This window comes from Balaenoptera acutorostrata, chromosome 14, assembly GCF_949987535.1.
Source record: "Balaenoptera acutorostrata chromosome 14, mBalAcu1.1, whole genome shotgun sequence".
Lineage (NCBI taxonomy): Eukaryota > Metazoa > Chordata > Mammalia > Artiodactyla > Balaenopteridae > Balaenoptera > Balaenoptera acutorostrata.
This window is the reverse complement of record NC_080077.1, coordinates 8,711,102-8,735,867: the sequence shown is the minus strand read 5'-3', so window position 1 is coordinate 8,735,867 and position 24,766 is coordinate 8,711,102. Positions and strand designations below refer to the sequence as shown.

General features: G+C 39.2%; 1 protein-coding gene across 1 annotated transcript; it reads right to left on the bottom strand.

The window, feature by feature from the left end:
- Positions 1-206: 206 nt before the first annotated feature.
- RSPH3 (radial spoke head 3) lies at positions 207-24,332 on the bottom strand. Its single transcript, XM_057528187.1, has 9 exons — positions 24,161-24,332; positions 20,032-20,710; positions 15,359-15,446; positions 9,784-9,925; positions 8,077-8,222; positions 6,527-6,730; positions 4,786-4,948; positions 2,518-2,604; positions 207-2,102 (listed from the first exon to the last, which is right to left on the bottom strand). The coding sequence occupies exons 1-9, from the start codon at positions 24,330-24,332 to the stop codon at positions 1,789-1,791; spliced, it is 1,995 nt and encodes a 664-aa protein (XP_057384170.1). The 3' UTR covers positions 207-1,788.
- Between the last annotated feature and the right edge of the window lie 434 nt (positions 24,333-24,766).

Here is a 24,766-nt window from a genome sequence, read left to right as displayed (position 1 = left end):
TGAGAATCATGAAAAATGCTATAGAGACATACAGTGCAGTTCTTTTTACAAATGGAGAAGATGTTCTTATGTATTTTTAATACCTAATTTACAAAGAAACTAAGGTTGGGACTTCTCTGGCGGTCCAGTGGTTAAGACTTCGCCTTCCAATGCAAGGGGTGCAGGTTTGATCCCTGGTCAGGGAGCTAAGACGATACATGCTTTGTGGCCAAAAAACCAAAACACATAAAACAGAAGCAATATCGTAACAAATTCAATAAAGACTTTAAAAATGGTCCACATCAAAAAAAATCTTTAAAAAAAAAAAAAGGGCTTCCCTGGTGGCGCAGTGGTTGAGAATCTGCCTGCCAATGGGGGACACGGGTTCGAGCCCTGGTCTGGGAAGATCCCACATGCTGCAGAGCAACTGGGCCCGTGAGCCACAACTACTGAGCCTGCGCGTCTGGAGCCTGTGCTCCGCAACAAGAGAGGCCGTGATAGTGAGAGGCCCACGCACCGTGATGAAGAGTGGCCCCCGCTCGCCGCAACTAGAGAAAGCCCTCACACAGAAACAAAGACCCAACACAGCCAAAAATAAATAAATAAATAAATAAATTAAAAAAAAAAGAAACTAAGGTAAGTGTGTTAATAACTGCAAGCTATTTCAAATAGCTTATATACTTATAAATATTTATATATATTTATAAATATTATATATTTATAAATATTCTGAGAAAAACAGACTATATCTACCGAAAGCCTCAGAAGACTTCAGTGATTAAAGATTAACATAACTTTAGAGATAAAATACCTGTGATTTTCAATAGTGCAGGTAAATTCACCACAGAAGTTCAGATTAAAAAGTCAAATGGTAATTCCCTATAACACAGTCATACTAGGCAATATCTTACCATATTTTAAAAAGAGATTTATATGTACTAATGTTGAAAGGTCTAAGATATACTGTTAGGTGAAAAATGCAAATAATACAACCCATATATTTCCAGGTGTTCAAATCTATATCTATAAAACTATCTTGAAAAAGGCCTGGAAGGTATACACCTGATGGATGACAGTGGTCGTCTCTGAGCAGGGACTTTTAGCTTTATTGGCATTGCCTGAAATTTTTTAATAGCAGGAATGTGAAAAAATAGATGAGAGCATATTACTAATTCATAGAATCCCTTGAGCACTACTTGAATATTGAAGATTGAAGGGATAACTATCTGTTTAATTTTATACAAATATGGGTATACTTCTTGGTCTTTGCAAGGAGAGAGCACTATAGCTTTCAGTTACCCAACATTTAGGGATTCTTGGTTAGAGTAAGTTAAACAGCTTTTCTACAGAGAAGAAAAGCTCAATGGCTGACAGCACTGATATCTAGCACTAAATAGCATACTTACTAAAAAAAGAACTAAACCATAAAACTAAGGAAAAATATATTAGCTATATATAGTGGTAATGGGAAGAGTTAAGTAAAAATATACTAGTTACACAGTGGTGATGGAAGGACTAAGGAAAAATACATTCATTAGTTATATATACTGGTAATGGGAAGCTTGTAATTAGACATAATTCTCATTAGAGTTATAATATAGCTTCTAAATAGTCTACTATTAAATAAAGTTTCATTTTAAAAATTAGTTTTATTATTTCAACGTATTTGATTTGCTCAGTCCATTAGACAAGAAGGCAGGTTGACTAAACACAACCTAATGCATAACCTGAGGGGACTCGCGCATCATTACCTGATTGCTCGCAATGCTGACTGGCTGCTGATGGGTTCCACGGCTCCGAAGCTCCCCTCTACTGCAACGGTTCTTCACTCCTGAAGGATTTCCTCATTTCTGTTTGCTCAACCTCTTCTTCCATAAGCTTCCTGTCTTGGGACGACACTCTCTCCATATACCTTGCATCATACGGTGTTCTTTGCGGGGAGTCTCTGTCCGGAAGTGGCCTCTGTGCCTGTGATGCACTGTGATCCTGGGATTCGTAGCCCACCAGTGGATCTCTCATTCCTCCAGGACCACTGAGCCCATCCTCAGGTTTCAGAGAAGAGTGCTTGTCCTCCTTACGCTCATACAGACTCAGTCGTTTCTCAACCACCTCACGAATCAACACTGAAAAATTATACGTGCAGAAATCACTGTGATTTTCCGTATTTTAGTAGTTATAATGCTGACTTACAGATGAGTACAAAATATTCACCAGCCCTCGTCCCTTCCCTGTAGCATGACCTTTTATATAAACTCAACATACTTACCTTCTGTGCCACTTAATGCACTAAATATGCATTATATTCAATGCCCGTTTTAACAGAATATAATTTATAAAGTAATGACAGAAGATATTAATTCTGATCAAATTATAAAAGAACCAAAATTAATACTGAGGGTAAAAATATGTACCTTTGTTAATATAATTGATATACTGAAAATTTAAGAACCAAAACTTTAAAATATCTTTTCTTCTATATATTCTTTCTACTGAAAAATTTCAGAGATGACTTTTCAATAATAAAATAAAAGAACTTACTGTCAGCCACTGTTCTTCCAACCATGCTGCACTCCATGGTTTTGTCAACTTCATTCATTAGCCATGGAAGGAATCCTATCTCAATATCTGTAATTTAAAAAGTTAACTTCATTAAGTGATTTTTAGGAATCATTATAGATTGGAAGAATCTGTGCTTTCCCCTAATGTTACAGATACATCAATATTGTTTTCTTATTATAAAATGTCAAATAGACTCATACAGCATCACTTTTGCTGTTACCACATTCTCTATATATCTTCTGGTCTACTTCCTTTCAATTGCAGTAGAAATAGTATTTTTAGAACTATGAGGCCTTCCTTGGAGTCAAAGCTGTTAGAACTGACTTTATAGGTGCAACGTGCGATGAATCAAGGAGGCGGGGGGTGGAAGCAGGGGGTGTGGAACTGGGAGCAGAACTCCAACCCAAATGTAATGCAAAGCCAGGACTGAGCAATGCTGGTACCTCCACCTGAAGCCCAGCTGAAGCCTGGGGTCTGACGGAAGCTGATCAAGATTCAGAGGTAAGGGTCAGAGGGCATCTGAGAAGAAGGCCGTGTAGAAATGGGTCGGAAACAAGGTGTTTCCATTAGTGATAAATTTGTGCAAACTGAAATGGAAATCTACTCTATGGCGTAAGCCTTTAAAAAATATGGTCCCTTACAATATACATTTTAATGTTTTAAAATGGCTGTTTTGGGGGACTTTTCTGGAGGTCCAGTGGTTAAGACTCTGCGCTTCCACTGCAGGGGGCACAGGTTCGACCCCTGGTCGGGGAACTGCGATCCCACATGCCGTGCGGCATGGCCAAAAAAAAAAAAAACAAAGGCTTTTTTTGGGGGCAGGCATCTAATTGTTATTTTTCAATGGGTGACAAGAGAGAGTGTGATAGAATATATATTCACTACTATAGTAGTCTTAATCTGAAGCATGAATCTCCTTTGCAAGCTTTTACATGATCTATAACTGACTTTTCCAGCAGCCCATGAATGCAGAAAAGGTTGCTGGCCTCTGTGACTAACAGCAAGAGGCCCAGCTGGACCCCGGGCAGCTGGCAGCATGGCAAGGGCACTGGACCTGGAGTCAGAGCCCCAGTCAGTCCAGGCCTAAGCACCCCCGAGTGTCCAAGAGCAATTCAAGTTCTCTGAGCTTCAGTTTCTACTTCTGAAAAATGGGACTTAATCTGCCGTACTCCCTCCCTCACAGCCCTTTCGGGCGCGCCAAATGGTATCACGTGTGAAAAACACGACAAAAATTGCAAAGTACAATAGAAATGTAAACTAATAATATTTGTCTGTAACCTGACCCTTATGTATTGAATTGAGTGCGTCATCGGTGAAAACTGACATTGCGAATATCTGCCCTCAGACAGTATTAGCCATTTGAAATAGGACCTGCGTACAAAGCAACATGATGTAAGTGCTTTTGAACCCGAGGAAGGAGGGCGGCAGTGAGAAAGTGCCAATTTTTCCCCTCCGTTTGGCCATGCTAAGCTGAGGAGAGTGGCTGTGAGGGGATGCTGGGAGATGGCTAACAGGTACGGGTTCTATCAAGGCCGAGATCAGGTTGGTTTGGTTGTTGTTGAAGCCTCCAACACTTAATACAGTGCCTGGGATAGTATAAACACCTCATTACATAACCTCACTAGCTGTCCCCAAAGAGATTTTGATTGGAATAGGAAGTCTACTGAGAAAAACTTAGCGACAACTACTTACACATATAGATTACATATACAACTGACCCCTGGAGGACATGGCAGCTGGGGCTGCTGACCGCAGGCACAGCCAAACATCTGCGTATAACTTCACAGGCAGACCTCTGTATCTGCAGGTCTGCATCTGCGGCTTCAACCAACCACGGACCGTACTATGCCGCAGTACGTACTGGGTGAAAAAAGTCCGCGTTTAAGTTTTATTTACATTATGACATTTAGCTCCCAAATAATCCTCGTGTCACACAGGAGGAGACTGAAGGTCATAGAGCTAGTTAATGATAAACTGGGATTCAAGCTCAAGTTTTTGACATCAAGTCCATATTTCTTTCTACTATCCAATGTTGTTTCTCAATGAAAGTAAACATCCTAAAATCAAGATCTTTATAATGCACCTCTTACTAGTAAAAGTTCTTTCTTAAAACAACTATAATTGATTTTAAAATTTGTTTCAGAGATAGAAAGATTCCAATTCAAACTAAAAATGGGCACGCGATAAATCTGAACCATGAAGAGGATGCTTATTGTGACAGTTAATTTAACAAAGACCTCCACAGACCTCTTTCAACAGGATCATAAAAGTAGCCACCATCCCTGAGGCTGCTGAAAACAGAAGGGAGAAGGTCGGCCAGGTAACGCTGTGCAAACGCTTGGGCGGCGATTTTCTGTGCAGTCTCGTTATGCTTGTGAACCACTTGCCACTGCTGTTGCTTACGACGCTCCTGCCCAGAGAAAAATGCCACCACAGGTGGTTATTCAGCTATTACGTCTTCCCCAAATACTGACTCTAGTGAGCGGAAGAATTTGGACTTATATTTGTATCCAAAAATGAACAGCGAGGTGTCTATTACCAGTTCATGTTTTTCATCAAGATTTTAATGAATTTCAACAACTAGGTAGGTACTAAATTCAGAGGAGATGAAGCTTAAGGTAAAATTCATTTCCTGATCCATTTTCAAGTAAAATAACTTCAAGATATACGTGTTTGACTGTATGGCTGACACCAAAGAATAATAATAGTTATATGTATTTTTAATTAGTATTATAAATATTGCTGATATGAAAATTACAGTTGCTTAGACATTTTTGATTAAAAAACTTGGGCCAATAAATTATCTCATTTGTAATGTTTCTTTGAGTTCATAAAGTTCAGAAAATTATAAAACCTCTTTTTGTTGTTGTTGCTTCTTGTAGCTCCTATGAAATCTGTGAAGCTAATGAACTATTCTCTACTCCTATGTACAAGTGGGAACATTAATATATTTTCTAATTAAATCTATTTTCAAAGTTTAAGCAAATATAAATCTAGATGATTTGTAGACTTCATTTTTTATAATATATTTCCTAACAGTAAATAAACAAATTTAACTATTTTTTTATAAAGGCTTCACCAATTATTTCAACAGAGCTAATTCTGTCAGTGTTCATTTTATAATTGTGAACAAATAATCGTGCATTTGCACAATCTTTACCATCAGCCCCATGCTCTTTACATAATTAATTATTCACTTTGGAGGAGAACTGAAAGTCCGTTTGACTAGGTTTTGAGTAGAATGTCCCGACAACTAAGCTATTCTGTGTGGTAAGCTAGACTCTTTGAGCCCTTTCAGGTGTTTGGGAACTCTTTTATCATTTATCCAGCCAGTGTTTACCACAGGGTGACAGTTATTGCCAGCCCCAGACAGACTCTTATCTAAAGATTACTGAGCCTCGTGCTTCCTAACTAGAGGTTTCTGGCATATTTTAAAAATTGGATTCTAAAACTTTTCTTATTAAAGGTTCTAAAAACCTATAATCTAGAGAAATATTCTATAAAGACCCAAGTATAAATATTCTATAAAGACCCAAGTAGTAGACTCTACAGATGTGGAGCAGGGCTCACCACAGAGAAGAAGATCCAGAATTCTAGGCAGATCCTCTGCTTCTTACCACCCACCTACCCAAAGATACTCCACTTTTTCCTGCCACCTTCTCTGCCACTGACTTGGGGCAAATCGACGTTCTTTCTTTCTCTAGCACTCTTGATACTTAAGAGTGCCTTTCACTGGAACCTATGTAATTTAAATTGTTACATTTAGGAACTTTGGGAACTCTATGTAGGTACATTTATGTAAACTGGAATTTAAAAACGTAATTCAGTCCAGGAAAGATCTGTGATCTACAGGAGAGACCTGAGCAACAATTACTACAGGTCTTTTCTATATGTTTGCAAAGATCTTTAGCTCTGTTCATACTACATGTGATTTTGAACGTAGTCTATTAAATAACCAAAATCTAAGAGAGAAACTAAAATTCTATACTTTTTCCTCTCGGTGTCGTCTCTCTCGTTCTTCAAGTCGCTGAACTTCCGCAAGCTCGACATTGCGTAACTCCTCATGTGCGCGTTGACTGGCCCGCAGGTTTGCCAACTCTTCTTCTTCCATTACTTCCAGAAGAGACTGCTCGATGGTCTTTCCCACCAAAACTTCTAACATTGGCTTAACTTCAAGATCAAAGTCAAAGAGCTTAAACACACAAAACAAAGCAAGTTTAAAATTGTAATCATGAACCAAAGGCTCAGTGAAAAAATATCCAGAAGAGTAGCAATAACAGTATACTATTTATTGAGTGTCTTCTGTGTGCCAGACACCGTGCTGGTGTTTTATTTATGGTTTCTAATCCTCAAAATAGCCTGAAGGGCACACAGGCTGTTTACAAGCAAAAACTGATTGAGTCAAAGTTATAAAAAGACCTATGCAATCATCAGAATGAACCTCCATACTCAACAATTTTCAGATCAAACTCTGAAACCCAAGGGAAATATCCGTCTTTCTTATTCTCTGCCTTTTCTGCTCAATTTTTACTGGTTGTTTTGATAACGGTTTGAAGAATAATGGATATTATGGTGATTCATCTCTAGGATTTCGAGGCAAATATACCCTTCTATGTAGATTATGAAAACTTACTTTATTTCCCAATTTCAATGACAGTACTTTCAAGTTCCTTCGAATCTTAAATCTCACTGAAGTCATTATGTACATAAGGATTGCCTTCTCTTCTTCAATTTCATAAACTGGCCTATCTATGTATTCCACACTGATATGAAAATGTAATTATTTTAGGATTATTTTCCTACCATAGATTATCCTCATAACATTTATATAATCTACAAGGAACTAACAGTGGAACTTTTTATACCAGAGATATTATTTTTCTTTATTTGGTACAAATCTACCTTATATTCATACATTAAGCAAGTATGCAAACACACAAAAATTAAATATGTAAATATTCTAAAAACATTTATAAAAATCTTTATTTCTGAACAGCAAAGAGGGAAAATGAGATCATGGTATTTAAAAACATGCAGACCTACTAGAGAATGGACTGGAGGACACAGGGATGGGGAAGGGTAAGCTGGGACAAAGTGAGAGAGTGGCATGGACATACATACACTACCAAACATAAAATAGATAGCTAGTGGGAAGCAGCCACATAGCACAGGGAGATCAGCTCTGTGCTTTGTGACCACCTAGAGGGGTGGGATAGGGAGGGTGGGAGGGAGGGAGATGCAAGAGGGAAGAGATATGGGGACATATGTATATGTATAACTGATTCACTTTGTTATAAAGCAGAAACTGACACACCATTGTAAAGCAATTATACTCTAATAAAGACGTTAAAAAAATAAATAAATAAAAACATTTCTGGGTAGCTCAGGATAAAACTATTATAGATAAATTTGGAAAGAAATGCAGTAAATAGAATCTTCTTGACTGTGAAGTGGTTTGTATTCATGTTAAGCTTTTAACTAAACCTAACTTTAACTATTTATAAAGAAGATAGAGGGAAGTCCAATAATGTACTATACCTCTCCTTCTAGAATTTGGGTGGCCATATCTTTGCCAGTTTTGGCAGGAATAAAGAGCGGTGTTGGTGGTTTGTCCAAAAATGCATCTGTTTGGCATTCCATATCAACTTCTATTATGCGGTCAGCAATTTCTTCAAGGTATAATTCTAAGAGAACACCATATACATTGAGTTAGAAATTCTGGTCAATTTCAAGTATTTGAAACTACAGTCCCTTCAAAATAGAATTGAATGGATCAGAAAACAAGTCTTGGAATAAAAGTACTCAAATGTGGGGTTCAATTCACATAGTGTACTAAGCGTTTTTATGATATTTGGAAGACTATAGAGTCACTCAGGCTAGAACATTAATTAAATGTTGAGAAAGCACTGAGCTTTGTATTTGAAAACAGAACTAAAGAAGAGCATGAAACCATAGATGTATATAAGACACAAAGTATAACACAGGATGCAAAGTTAACAATCCATTTATTTAACGAGTCCTAAGATAGCCAACTTATAAAGATTTGAAAATTCCTGGATATTAAAAAAAACTATGCACCATGTCACTGTGTTACTTGATGTTCCCTCTAGCCTACATATTATAAACAGACATATGAAACCAAATTTCACCTTAGGAATAATTTATATGAGGCAAGGGCAGTATGGTATCATGCAAAGAACATGAGAACCGGAGTCAGATGTTGAACACAGAAACTAGCCAAATTACATCCTCTTCGGGCCTGTTTCTTTATGTGTAAAAGGGATCATAATTATCAGTCACATGGAGTCTTCTTTCTAATAAAGGAGATACATAGGAAAAGGACCTGGTATAGTCTCTGAGATATAAGAAATACTCAACAAAAAGTAGCTGCTATTCCATCACTTAATATTCTGATGGTATAAATAAACACTAAAATTTAGCTCTCTCAGAATTACAACTATGTTGGCTAATCACAGACATATACTCATTCTAGACTTGGCCTCAACGTAGGGAAAAAACACGGAATGGTCCTCTTCCTTTCATCCTTATTATCCGGAAATACCTCAGATGAATCCACTCACCATCTTGGCAGGGTGCAAGGTGAATCCCGAGTAGTTACACTGGTCCAAGGAGAACACCAAGTATTGTTTGACTATCAAGATTCTGTCAACAACACAGCTAGACCCTATAGGTCTAGGTAAGCCTCCACAGAAGACAGCAGTCAAACAAGCAGGAAAAGCCTGGCACTAGCCTAGGAGAGCCCGCATGGCCCTGGGGAGTATACAAAGCGAATGGAGAACAAAAGGAGAGACAAGAAGAGGCCATGGTGAGAGAGGTGGGGAACTCAGATCTAAATGGGTTTACGCCCCTCAAAAGACAAACACCAAAATAAAACTAGATTGCTGTCCTCTCCTGTTGGTCCAACACTGATTCATGTTGGGCTATAAAAAGTAAGAAATAATGCCAGTTTGAGAATAGAATATGTGAAAAGGGCTAAGAGAGAACTTAATTTGGTCATTAAATTCTTTTTTCAAAAACCCCATCTCATACTTTCAGCCATACCCAATATAATAATAATATATAGTCTATGAGTTTGTTTAATGAAGGGACTTCTCCCACCATGTGGCTGGGGAAGTACTGGACAGCATAACAGATACATAAATAATATAAAGGCCACATAAAGTGAACTGACTTAGAAAACCAAGCACACCCAGGGGCCACCGTGCCAATGGCGGGCCCACATACCTGTCTGCACATCTACATGCTTTCTGCCTTCCACGGGTTCGGGCGTTCGTGGTCTGAGCTGTTCTTGGGCTCGTTTTTTGGCAAGAGCTCTCCTCTTAGCCTGCTGCTGTCTCTGAATCTCTGCAAGATCGGGCTGCCCAGGCTGAGTGACAGAAAAGGCTTCTAAAATTTAGAAAATATTTTTCAAAACATATAGGACTGCTGTTCCAAAAGTGATTCCTGGATGGTATAAAAGCATCTGTCATAGAATGCCTCCTGATTATCAGTGACTTGATGATTAAAAATTTATTTGAACTTTGTCTGGTAATTACAAAGGTATCTGACAAAACATATAAAGTAACTTCAATTTATGACTGTTAATTAAAATGGGTGCAGAATCCCATCTAACAAATTGTTTTTCCTCATTCAAGGATTTTTACCATGAACTCCTCTGGTGCCTAGTAAACTGATATAACCATTCAGTCACAGTAAATTTTAATGTATAGTTAAGAAATTGAAAAGCACTCGAATTTTTTAAAAATCTGATTTCATGGACAGAATTTCCTTAAAAAATTTATTAGCTCACAAAGAAAATATCCTCAGTCCAAACGAAGCCTGTCCAAGTGCACAAAATAATAGCTGACTCAGGGATTAAAAGTATAATTATTCACAGTAGTTCTGCAATATGTGGCAGTCCTTGATTTTGTATCCATATCTAATTTTGTAGTCCTTCTCTATAGCTAACTTGTCTTATCTCAAGGTAAATATGAAAAGAAAAGGAGAAATATGAAAGTACTTTACATGAAAATTTTTAATATTTAAAATTAGACTTCTAAAAACATTTTAATTGAAATGAAATTGTAGTTTTTTTAAAAAGAAAAAAGAAAATTACCTATAATCCCATCTTCCTAATACAATGGCTATTGCTATTTAAATGCATACAGTTTTTTTTAAGTTGTGATGGTACCATACATTTTATACTGTTTTCCTAACTTAACACTACCTTCCAACTCCTTAATTTATTAATTACTAGGATTAGTAAAGCTTGGACTATTAACCCACATTTTCAGATATTCAGTCTTCTCATCTGTACAATGGGAATAACGTCTGTTAAGTTTTAGATTATAAGGAACAAATCAGATGATAAGGTAACAAGTCTAACACAATACCTGTCATAGAATAGCTCTTCCCCTACATAGTTATCACTTCCTTTTATTATAAAATAACCACCAAAAAGAAAGAAATATCTTTACCAAAAAGAAAGAAATATCACCTACAGTTTTGTTTTTCTAATACAATTACTAATATCATTTTGGGATTATTCAATGGAGGACTTTTCGTTTGTATAATGTGTATATTCTACATTATTATAAATATCATGCTTGATTTATTTCTATTTTTTTAATGTAATAGAATTATAAATGTCAGCCTTGAAAGATTTAGGGTAACAGAAATACAAGTTCATTTTAGAAATGCATTGCCTAACTTAACTGTTTCAGATCTAGTTATAATCTCTTTTTAAAAAGGTTTTATTTTGAAATAATTCACAGAAATTTGCAAAAACTATATATAGCATCCTGTGTATGCTTCACTCAGCTTCTTTCAATGGTGACATTTTATACAATTATAACAAAATATCAAAATCAGGAAATTAACACGTAAGATATTAACAGATCTTACTGGGTTTTCACAATTTTTACATGCATTGATTTGTGTCTGTGTATATTGTTCTATGTGATTTTATATATAGATTTGTGTAACCACTACCACAATAAAGATAGAGACCTAACTCATTGCCCCAAAGGAGCCTCCTTTATATTTCTCCAAGTCCCACCTTCAATTCTGTTCTCCATCTCTAGATTTTGTCTTTTTAATTATGTTATATACAAGGAATCATTCAGAAGGTAACCTTTTGAGATTGCCTTTTTTTCACTAAGCATAATGTCCTTGAGGTCCACCCAGGTTGTTACATGTATCAATAGTTCATTCCTTTTTTTTTAAAAATTTATGTATTTAATTTATTTATTTTTGGCTGGGTTGGGTCTTCGCTGCTGCACACTGGCTTCCTCTAGTTGCTGCGAGCGGGGGCTACTCTTTGTTGTGGTGCGCAGGCTTCTCATTGCAGTGGCTTCTCTTGTTGCAGAGCACGGGCTCTAGGCGCATGGGCTTCAGTAGTTGCAGCACATGGGCTCAGTAGTTGTGGCTCACAGGCTCTAGAGTGCAGGCTCAGTAGTTGTGGTGCACGGGCTTAGTTGCTCCGTGGCATGTGGGATCTTCCCAGACCACGGCTTGAACCTGTGTCTCCTGCATTGGCAGGCAGATTCTTAACCACTGCGCCACCAGGGAAGCCCTCATGGCTTTTTGTTAGTAGTACTTGATTGCATGTATGTACCAGGTTTGTTTAACCATTTACCTACTGAAAGACACTTGGGTTTTTTCAGTTTTTTGGCTATTATGAATAAAGCTGCTATCAATGTTCATTTGTGAACAGGTTAATATGTGAACATATGTTCCCATTTCTCTGGGATAAATGTCTAAGAGTTCAATTGTGGACTTGAATGGTAGGTGCTTGTTAGTTTTTATAAGCAGCCACTTAACAATTTTCTAGGGTCAATGTACCATTTTACATTTCAAACTGCAATCTACCAGAGTTCCAGTTGCTCTACATCCTCACAAGCACTTCTTCTTACTATTATTTTAAAATTTTAGCTTTTCTAACAGGTGTGTAGTTACATCATTGTGGTTTTAATTTTTATTTCCCTAATCTTGGTTTCAAGACTTTTTTTGTTTTTTGCTTTTGGAAGTTTGATTTTGATGTGTCTTGGTGAAAATTTGTAGGTTTATGCCTTTTGTCAAACTTGTGGAATTTTCAGGCACTATTTCTTTGAGTATTTTTTCAAATCCCATACTTTTTCTCCTTTCCTGGGACTGAATTTAGATATTTTATAACATGAATTTAGATATTTTGTTATTGTTCCTCAGATCTCTGAGGCTTTTTTGGGGGCAGGGGTCTATTTTCTACCTGTTCTTCAGACCAGGTAATTCCACTGATTTGTTTCTGTATTCACTGATTGTTTCCTATGTCATCTCCAATAAGTCCATCTGAGAGGTTTTTATTTTGGTTATTGTATTTTTCAGTTCTGTATTTTCCATTTGGTTCATTTTAATATTGTCTATTTCTTTGCAAAGATTTTCTATTTTTTTCCATTTGTTTCAAGAAAGTTCATAATTGTTCCTTTTTTATTGAAGTATTTTTATGATGACTGCTTTAAAAGTCTTGTCAGGTTACTCCTACATCTGAGTCATCTTGGTGTTGTCATCTCGATTGATTTTTCTCATTCAAGTTGTGACTGTCCTGGTTCTTGGTACAATTGAGTGATTTTTAAATTGTATTCTGGACATTTTGGGTATTATGTTGTGAGACTATGGGTCTTAATCGTTTTAGCAGGAAGTCACCCCTTTTGTTTCAGTGCACAGGTGTGAGTGGAGAGGGAAGTTTACCACCACGAAGTGAAAGCAGGGTGCCAACCTGTATCACCTCATTGGTGCCAGGCGGGGGTGATAACTCAGCTCCTTGCTATGCTCCACTGACACGAGTGTTGGAGTGTAGGGGAGTTGAGTTCTGGCTAGCACTGCCTCTTACTACCTTGTCCCTCCTTGTTGCTGTCAGGGAGGGTTGAAAATTCAGCTCCCTCCTGGCTCGGCTGATGCCACCCCAGAGAAAGTAGGAGATCCATTTATACCATCTCTTACCACCTCACTGCCCCTGGGTGAGGGTGGCACTTCAGCTTCCTGCTCTGCCCTTGTTGACACCAACTCCATGGATGAATCAGAGGACTGGTTCGTATTGCTGCTGTCACGTGGAGATCAAGGTCCAGCTCTCCACCTTAGCCTCACCAATGGCCATGCGGAGAGGCAGGGCGGTTTACCCATTGGTGTGTGGCTGGAGGAGGGGTACTATGGTAAGAAGGTTTCTGTTCCACGAGGCCACCCTCTATCTTTGGACAGAGGGAGTGGGCTTTTCTTAGGGTGTGCCAGGTTCCAGGGTGTTCATGGTTGCAGGTTGCAGGCTTCTCTGGCACTCTGGGATATGTGAGAGGCAAAAAGAAAACCCATGGACTCATTGCCATGTTGTTCCAGAGGTCCCTAGCCAGTCCACTTTCTTCTTTCCACCTTTCAGAATCTTCCTATGTTTGTTTGTGGTGCTACATCCAGGGTTTTTTAGTTGTAAGAGGAGGAATAGGAAGGAATTGGTGAATTCCTACTTGTCTGGAACTGGAAGTCTGAGTATACTTTTAAAGTGAGGTGTTGATGAACTGACTAAAGAACTAAAAAAAAATGTACCAAATCATCATAATATTAATTTTTTAAAAAAGGACTAAAAAAGCAGTGATTCCCCATTCTACTCTTGTTCGAGGTCTGGCAGTATTCATTGCTACTGCCACAAGAAAATGCTGAAACATGTCTATATCACATGTTTGAGCTATTGTTTCTAAATGCTGGCCCCTGAACTGGCTGTACCAGAATTGCCCAGGGAAGTTTATTAATACTACATACCCCTGTGTCCAACTTTTGGAGGTTCTAATGCAGTAGATGCATGGTATGCTGAAGCATATATATTTTTGAGTTTTCTAGGTGATTTTGATATATGCTGATTCAGAATGTCTAACATCCCATACATCCCATGTGGTGTTAGGCATTTATATGTCAAATAGTGTTTACAAGTTAACTATATTTCATTTCTGTGCCAAGAAATCATTCTTCTTTTTAAATTAAATTTAATTTTTTTAATACAGCAGGTTCTTATTAGTTATCTATTTTATACATATTAGTGCATATATGTCAATCCCCAAGAAATCATTCTTAATATCACACTACATCTTACTCATCTCTGTATCCTACATACCCAGCACAGGACTTAAAACTCAATAAATATTTGTTGAGTGAACTAAAGAAAAGGAGCATAATTCAGACTTTTTGATTAAATAATGATAACAGTATTGGAGCATGAGATAATTTAAACAAACCTAAATATATTAGACCAGTGTTACTGAAAGTGTGGTCCTCAGACTCGTGTTGTCTGTGAGCTATTTGAACTGGTCTATAACAATTTAATTACAGAAATTGAGAGTAAACATTTGGAAACTTTTAGAATAGTTCTCCACAGTTCTATTAACCTAGTAAAAAATTGGGGCTTGTATTTTTTAAAATACTTTTAATTGTGGTAAAATACACATAACATAAAATTTACCATCTTAACCATTTTTAAGTGCACAGTTCAGTGGCATTAACTACATTCACATTGTGCAACCATCACCACCACCCATCTCCAGAACTCTTTTCATCTTGTAAAACTGAAACTCCGTACCCATTAAATAACGACTCCCTATTCCCCCATCCCTGGCAACCACTATCTGGCTTGTATTTTGCATGTCCTTTTTTTTTTTTTTCATTTCATTTTTCTAGCAATTCATCTTTATTTTATTTCATAAATGTGTTAGTCTATAACAGATTAGAAATTAAAAGAAACAAAAATTGGTCCTTCACCACAGGTAGTTTGGAACGCTCTGTGTTAGACTATTCAAATTATACTTACCAGTGGTACTGTCTGCAGAGCATAAGTGTTGCCTCGGATCACCCTTCTGTCATACATTATGTTTCCGTAACGCATAGGTTCTTCAGCTCTGTAAAAAAGCAAATTCTAAATAATCACTGTAATAGAGTATTGGTATCTATGAAGTCAATTCATTTTTTAAAATTGAAGTATACTTGATTTACAGTGTTGTGTTAGTTTCAGGTGTACAGCAAAGTGATTCAATTATACATATATATATATTTTCAGATTCTTTTCCATTATAAGGTATTACAAGATACTGAATGTAGTTCCCTGTGCTATATAGTAGGTCCTTGTTGCTTATCTATTTTATATATAGTAAAGTGTATCTGTTAACCCCAAATTCCCAATTTATTCCTCTCCCCCCTTTCCCCTTTGGTAATCATAAGTTTGTTTTCTATGTCTGTGAGTCTACTTCTGTTTTGTTAATAAGTTCAATTGTATCACTTCTTTAGATTCCACATGTAAGTGATGTCATATTTGTCTTCCTCTGTCTGAAGTCAACTCATTTTTAATAGGATTTAGAAATGAAAATACTTTCATTTAAGATGAAAATATTTTAATTGATTTTTTTTTTTAGCACAGTCCATAAAATAAGGAGACAAATGGCTGCCATTTATGGCATGTTTATTATAAAGCCAGGCACGGGGCTTCCCTGGTGGCGCAGTGGTTGAGAATCTGCCTGCCAATGCAGGGGACACGGGTTCGAGCCCTGGTCTGGGAAGATCTCACATGCCGCGGAGCAACTGGGCCCATGAGCTACAATTACTGAGCCTGCGCGTCTGGAGCCTGTGCTCCGCAACAAGAGAGGCCGCGATAGTGAGAGGCCCGCGCACCGCGATGAAGAGTGGCCCCCGCTTGCCGCAACTGGAGAAAGCCCTCGCACAGAAACGAAGACCCAACACAGCCAAAAAAAAAAAAAAAAAAAAGCCAGGCGCTTCACAGATATTATTTATTGCTCACAATAAGCTTCAAGTTGGGAATGATGGTTGCCATTTGACTGAAGGGGAAGTAGACCCAGAAAGGAATCTGACCAAGGTTACCTAGCTAGTGAGAGGTGGAGCTAGATTTAGGATGTAAATCTGTAAGACTACTTAACAAACCTGAAAAGAGCCCAGGGGAAATGGGGCTTGCTCTAAAGGACTGAAAAAATTTTGATTCCAGAATTGAAAAGTTACATTAATAGAATCAGGCTTAAAAAATAAGTTAAATTTCTTATTGTTCTTTAACCTCAAAGATATTTTAAAATGATATTGTTTTAACTATTAATAAAATTTAAATTTCAGAGGTCAGAATGATCAATAGTGAAAAATACCCAGCTGATATTTTCATTTGAAGTTCTTTAAACGATATGCCATTTGTGGCTATGAAACCAAATAGCGACCTATACCAATAACAGTACTCTCTCAGAAATGATTCTGTTAGGGGTAGTAAATTGCTTGTTTATCACATATTGAAACCACTACTGGATAGCCTGACATCATATTACTTAAAACCCAGACATGCTTCACTGCTCATCTTACTTGACCTCTGGGCAGTGTTCGGCTCAGCCGGCCACTTCCCCGCTGAAGTACTCTCCATCCCAGGCCTCCCTGATACCACCATATTATTCTGAATGCTCTTCTGCTTTTTCTGACTCCTTTCTCAGCCAGGTGTTTGTTAGTTCCCCCCACTGGAGAATTTCCTCATGATTCAGCCTTCTCTTGTCCTGAGTTGACCTCATCCATTCTCAAGGCTTCACTTAATGTCCATATACCTAAAACTCCCAATTTTATCTTTAGCTCAGAACTCTCTTCTGAGCTCCAGACTGTACAGCCAGTTGACATGCCTGATGACATCTCACTCAAATGTCTCAAAAGCAACCTCAAAATTGAACTAATTTTTACTTTCCCACTCCAACTTGTTACTTCTGTAGTGTTCTCTATTTCATTAAATGGTACTAACCACCCAATTGGTCTAGAAGCCTGGGAGTCATCCATGACTCTTCCCTCTTCCCCATTTTCTACAACCAGCAAATCCTATTGATTCTACCCCCAAATCTTTCTGGCATCCATCCACTGCTCACCGCCACCACTATCGTTTACTGGGACTGTTGCAGAAGTCTCTTAGTCTCTTAACTGTGTGGAACAACACTTCTTTCCAACATTTCTATCCACTGTAGCCCGTGATCTTTCAGAATGGAAAAATCCAAACCTAATGCTTACTTGATTAAAGCTTCCTAGTGCTAATTAAAAGTGATAGTGAGGATAAATTTTGGTTTTGTTTTTATGATATCAAAGACAAAAAGAAAAAAAATCCATAACACTTATTGCTGGAGAGGATGTGGGAAAAAGGATACATTTAAACATTTCTGGAGGAAAGATATTTTGTTCCATTTGTCTGTATTAAAAAAACACATGACTTAACAATCTCACCCTGGGAATCTGCCTCATAGATATAAAAAAGCCAGTACATAAGGCTGTTTACTGAAACTTCCTTCTTTGTGGTAAAAACTTGAAGTGAACTGAATATCTATCAATAGTGGAAAATTTTAATAACATATGGTATGAGGGATATCATGCTGCTATTAAAAATAATTGGAGGAATTTCCACAAAGAATTAAGTGAGCGAAGGAAGATGTTGAGAATTGTGTATGTTACCATTGCTATGAAGTAAAGCCCTTGTAGATGTGTATCTGTATGTATATATTTATACATGTGTACATAAACATGTGAGCCTGGAGAAAAGTACAAAAGTATTCAAAGTCATTAACATGGTTTGGGGACAGGAGAGGGAGAGTAGGTTTGCAAGGGAAGGGGCTGGGGAATAAGGCTGTACTAAGAAAACCCACAGGCATGAGTGATAGGATAATTATTAAAAGATTAAAGAAATTAGGGAAAAAAGGAATTAGAGCTTATAAAATGGGGGGGAGCCAACTGCAGATTAATATGTGTAGTATGATTCTACTTTGGAAATAAACCTTCTATACATGTGTGCATATGCTCCTGTATGTGTGAACAAGCAAGGAGGCGTGAAAGTATAATAAAAGATTTTTTTAAAAATTTATTTATTTTATTTATTTATTTTGGCTGCATTGGGTCTTCTTTGCTGTGCACGGGCTTTCTCTAGTTGTGGCGAGCAGGGGCTACTCTTCGTTGCGGTGCGCAGGCTTCTCATTGCGGTGGCTTCTCTTGCTGTGGAGCACGGGCTCTAGGCGTGCAGGCTTCAGTAGTTGTGGTGTGTGGGCTCAGTAGTTGTGGCTCACGGGCTCTAGAGCTCAGGCTCAGTAGTTGTGGCGCACGGGCTTAGTTGCTCTGTGGCATGTGGGATCTTCCCGGGCCAGGGCTCGAACCCGTGTCCCCTGCACTGGCAGGCAGATTCTTAACCACTGCGCCACCAGAGAAGCCCAAGATTGTTAAATTTGGTTACAGCAAGGAAGTGGGAGTAGAGGTCAGTGGGAGATAATTAACTCTGCCTTTATTCCCCCTTATTTTGTATTTTTCATTTGCTTCAACAAGCATATATTACTTTTATAAATTGAAAATCACCAATAAAGATAATTTTAAACTGAAAAATCAAAGACATAATATAAAAGAACTCCTGTCAAAGGCTTGAATCAACAGATTGAATATACCAATCAACTAACTCTATAGAAAAAAGAAATTGTTCCTACTGAACCACCATTGATTCTTATTTCATCTGTTGGTGTGATTTAATAGGAAGGATTTGTAAGCAACCACTGAAAGGCACCAGGAAGTATTTCTCAAAGGAGTCCCTTTTAAAATTGAATCCTTTTATAATATAAATAATTTAAATTTTCTTGTTTTGGTTTTCTTAAAGTGGTAGACATTTCTTATAAAAGAAGTCTTTACTGTCAGAATAAGATAATTATGAATTTAGACTGTTTGAAATAAGCATCAAGAGCTACACTGCTCCTGTTGTCATTAATTCAACAATTTGTGTTGAGTGCTATGTGTCAGGCACAGTCTTAAGTGAACAAAAGTCACAAAGGTTCCTGTTTGCATGGAGCATGCATTCTTGGAAAGTTCTGCTGATTCCAAAATTTGAGGCTTACGGCAAGAGCTTTAAGAGAACCATAACATTTAATGCCCTTTCCAAATACGGATATTTGAATATTTGCAAATACTGATGAATGTAAAAGTACAATTTGGGGTCCAGCATGTTAGGATAACCTGATTCCTGCCCGAAGACTGCTGTGAAACAGCTTTAGTTGGCTCCCATTTTGGACACGCTATTGTGACACCTTTTTACCTCAGTTTCTTCATTTTCATAATGGAGTTATAGAACCAAATTCACAGCACTGGGGACTACGTAAGAAAATGTCTGTAAGTGCCCCTAGAAGGTGCGTGCATGCCACATAGTCGGCCAACAATAAACATCACTTGACTAAAACTTAGTGAAATAAGTCGGTTCCGTCCACCTATCAATCATGCCAGCATCATCATCAGTAAGAGTTAACTAATGCCTTCTTACTTCAGTCCTCCACACCACGGGAGAGTTCTTTAGAGGAGGAAATTTTATATTTCGCAGAGTGTAGAGAAAGGAAAGCAGCATAGGCAGGTTTTGCCAGGGCGAAGGGGCCAGGATCCCGCGGCCCCGGGACGGGGTTGGGGGGGGCGGGTGGAGACCACAGAGGGGTTGGTTGGCTTACTCACGGCTGCATCTGGTCGTCCCGGTAACGGCGGCGCTGACAAGGCAGGGCCCGGGGCTGGCTGGTGTAGGTGTAGGTGGCCATGGCCGGGGAGGCGCGGTCCGTCAACGTGCAGGCCACGCCCAGGGTCAGACCGCTTCGCTTTCGGTGAAGCTTGGCTTCGAAGCAGGTGGGCACGAAAGTGTCGTAGGAGCCGGAGAGGTGCACGTAGTGCCAAGGGCAGGGATTCCGCGACGCAAGGAGAGGCGGCAAGAAGGGAAGCGAGCGGGACGGGAAGTTGCCAGGGCAGGAGGTGGGAGCTACGCTCGGCTTACTCGGTGCAGCACTAAGCCCGCCGGCGCCACCCGCACCGGTTGCCCAGCAACCCAGCGTTCCGGCTGGAAGCGGGACCTCAGAGAAGTTCCTGCTGCCCGGTTTCGGGGGAAGACCGGTGCGCCGGGGCACTTCCGGCTCTTGACTCCGCCCACCCAAGCCTTCCTTATAGATGCGCCTGCGCGTGAAGGAGGCGGACATGGCGGCCCCCGCGGAGGCTTGAGGAAGACGGCGGCGGTCCCCGGCCCCACTTTTGAGTGTGGCTTTGCGGGGCCTGTGTTGGCGCCGTTCTCCCAGGCCTCGTTCCTTGGGGGCCGCCCTCGGCTGCTTCTCCCGGCACTGACGCCGCGCCTCTACTCCGGGCTGTCCACCTACGATCGCACACGCGTGGCACCCGGGCTCCTAGCTCTGTTACGTGCCAGGGCCAGGCCAGGGCTTCCCTGGTGCCTCCCAGCTCCGCCACCTCTCCCGCCCCAGGGGCCGCCTGCCGCCGTCCTCCGCAGCTGGTCTGCATTTTCCGCCTTCTCCGCTTAGCGCTCTGTTGCTAGTCCTTCAGGGGACCCTCGGGCGCACGGAGCGTGAAGGCCTGCCCCGCGGACGTCTCATTTTGGGAAAGGGTGGGCGCCTTGGGAATTTTAGGCCCCCTTTGCCCTGAAGAATGAAGCATCATGGGGTGGGTCTGCCCTTAGAAACGCAAATGGATTGGTTTTAGTATTGGCAGTGTAAAAATATTGGTTTGCGTAAGTGAAGTTTAGGCATCCCTGAGTGATCGGTTATTTGCATTTGCGTTTGCGTTCTTCAATTCAGTTAAGTGCTGTGTGGATTTAAATCCAGGTTCTGCAATGTACTAGCCCTGTAACGAATGGCAAGTTAATGTTTTTGTGCTTCATCTTGCTAATTTGCAAAATAGAGGTAATAGAATTTATCTCTTAAGAGTTTGTCATGAGGATAAAAAGAGTTAAGTGTAAAATACGTAGAACTGTATCTGGTAAATGATAAGGTCGAGATCCCTCCTGTGCTTTGAAGCTTATGGTCTAAAGCAGATGCAGGCGTTGTATAAACACTAACATAAAGGTATATGGTAAATGCTAGAGGTAAAAACACTGGATGAAGATTTTAGGTCTGATCTCTTAATTTTGAGGTGGTTTCTGAATGGGCTAAAGGAGAAAGTGACATTTAAATTGTGTTTGATGTGCGTAGAAACAGATGGATTAGAAGTGGGGGGCTAGAGAAAGAAAGGAAATAAAGATCACTTTAAGGGTTTTGATTAAATGTTGGACATTGTGTAGAAAAAAAGGCAGAGACGCTCTAGCTTATGTTGTTTTCCTTCAGAGGATTTAATTTTATTCAATTGGCAGAGTTGACATTTAATAAAGGATTCAGGCTTTGGGAGGACTGATCGATTTCTGGTTTGCCCTTATTCCAGACCATAGGCCTTTAAGAATCTCAACAGAAAACCTAGCGTTTTAACAGGTCCCCATCTTGGGGGACCTTGAACTCTGTAAGTTTGTAGTCCCAGCTCTTTGAGATTGTGGAAAGGTCTACTTAGCTTTTTGACCACTTAGCACCTGCTTGGTATCTTGATTTCTAGTGCCCTTGCAGCTTAGAATTAAGCAAATGTCTCAAGGATAAAAGGATAATAGTCAAGAAAATTGTCCGATTTACTTCTCTGTGGTCCCCCTATCTCTGGGGTCTTGTCCCTTCAAGACCTGTGTAAAGTTCTCAACTCTAACTTTTATCTTCCCAGACCTGAAAGACTCCTGACACTTCTAGGTCACTGCTTTCTGCTTGCACTAAGTGCTGTGCTCAGAAACTCAGTAAATGCCCCAGGAGAAAAAGCAATGGAGAAGTTCTCTATCACTATGTATTTTTCTTCTCCCTGGGATCCCAATCCCTTATGTCCTCACTGGCTTGGTTGCTCTCTAGTGCCTTCAAATCGCCTGTGTGATTTTTGTTTTGTTTTGTTTTTAAATGTTTTCAGCTTTTTTTGGTTTTTGTTTTACTCTTATCCTTTGGTTTTATTTTTCTTTTCAGCAACAGATATTCCTAATTCCTATAGAAGTGTTGGTTTGATTCAAGCTCCTAAATCATAGCTAGAAGTTATGCCAAGAATGAAGTTTCCATTTACTGATACAGGGAACACTGGGAAGGAGCAGATTTTGGGGGCAGCATTGGAAGCTCAGTTTTGGGCACATTAAGCTTGAGAAACATGTTAGTCATCTGAATGTAGAGATGTTGAGTAGTAGTTGGATATGGGAGTCTAGGGTTTCAGGGGATTGGTCCAGCGTAGAGATGTGGATTTTTGACTCAATAGCATATAGATGGCATTTAAAGCCATGAGACTTGATGATATTATCAAGGGAGTAGAGAGAGATGAGCCTTGAGCATATTTAGAGGTTGGAAAGTTAAAGAATAAGCAAAGGAGACTGAAGAAGGTGATCAGAGAGATGGAGGAAATTGCAGACAGTTTGGTCACCTGGGAGTCGAGTGATGAAAGTGTTTCAAGGAGAAGGGAGTAGTCAGCGATGTCTGATCCTATTCAGAAGTTAAGCAAGATGTGAACATTGGATCTAGCAACACAGAGGTGATCTGGGAAAGCACACCTTCAGTAGAGTTATGGAGAAGAAAGGTCAGTTATAGTGGATTCAGAAGAGAATGGGGGGAGAGAAATTTGTGACTCAAGGAGGTTTGCCACAAAGGAAAAGAAGGAACTAAGGTGGTAGCTAGAAGGAAGTTGGGTCAAGAGAAGGTTTTCTATTTTTTAATGGGAGAATTAACTGTACATGTGTTTATTTAAAGGAGTGATTTCAGTAGAGAGGGCAGAATGGGTGATGTAGGAGAGAGAGGGAATGGATGTAAGGATGTAGGCAAGAAGGGATGGGCTCTTACCCACAAGTAGAGGGATTGGCCTTGTCTAGAAGCATGGACAGTTCATCCATAGCAATTGGAGAAAAGGTAGGTATATGATCACAGATTCAGGTAGATTGGAAATACAGATGGTCCCCAACTACAATGGTTCGACTTATGATTTTTTGACTTTACAATGTTGTGAAAGCAATAGCATCCAGTAGAAACCTTAGTTTGAATTTTGAATTTAGATCTCTTCCCAGGCTAGCAGTATGTGGGACCATCCTCTCTCATGATGCTGGGCAGAGACAGTGACGCACAGCTCCCCGTGAGCCGTGATAGGAGAGTCAACAACTGATACAGTTACAACCATTCTGTTTTTTACTTCCAGTAAGGTGTTCCACAAATTACATGAAATATTCAATACTATATTGTAAAATAGGCTTTGTGTTAGATGGTTTTGCCCAACTGTAGGCTAATGTAAATGTTCTGAGCACGTTTAAGGTAGGCTAGGATAAGCTGTGATGTTTGTTAGGTTATGCATTTTCGACTTACGATATTTTCAACTTACGATGGGTTTCTTGAGACATAACCCCATTGTAAGTCGAGGATCTATAATTTTAAAACCCCTTTAACAATTCATGGAGATTTCTGATATAGCAGGCGCTATGCTAAGCACTTTGCATACATGATTTCATACAATGACCCTTTGAGGTTAGTTGTCATATTGTTTCTATTTAACTTACAAGGAAATTGAAGCTTAAGGATTTTAATGTAACCAAAGTCATGCAGCAAGTAATTGACCGAACCAAGATTTAAACCCTTATCTGTCTGACTGTAGAACCTGTGCACTAACATATCAGCTTACGGTGGTTGTTCTCTTCCCATCCCTCCACCTCTTTTGCTGTGTTTCTCTCTCTCTCTAAATATATATATATATCTCCCAAATAATCATCAAGCCGTGCCCATTTTACCTCCTAAATTCTTCTTGATTCTGAGACCTCTTCTTTGCATTCTTACTATTCTTACCAGCCTTTGACCAGACCCATACAGCCTAAGTTGGATCTTCTGTGCAACCAGAGAATGGTCTATCTGAAGTGCAACTCTGATGGTGCTAGTTCCCTCCTCAAATATTTCTGTCACCATTTTGCCCTATGAGTTCAAACTCCTTCAAGATGCTATGAGCCTTCACTGTCTGGTTACTGCCTGTTTTTCCAGTCTCAAGTATTGTTAGACTCTCCATAGTCCTCAACCATATTTCTATCTTTTACTTATCAAGTGATAGTCATAATGATGTGTTGACATGTTTGCCTCCACACCTAGGCCATGAATTCCTTGAGGGTAGGGATTGTGTCCTATTTGTGTTTGTAATGTTTGTCTATAATAGTTTGTTGAGTGAATGCGTGAATGAATGAATGAATGGCACAGTTGTATAGTTTTTCCAAGGAAAAGAAAAGGAAGCATTAAAAAATTTAGAGTTTTTAAAAAATGAGTGAATGGCTGTGGTTTCTGAAATTTTCTGAGCATAGGTAAGAGAATGCAAGAGAGAACTTATGACAGTTCATTATTCAAGAAACATC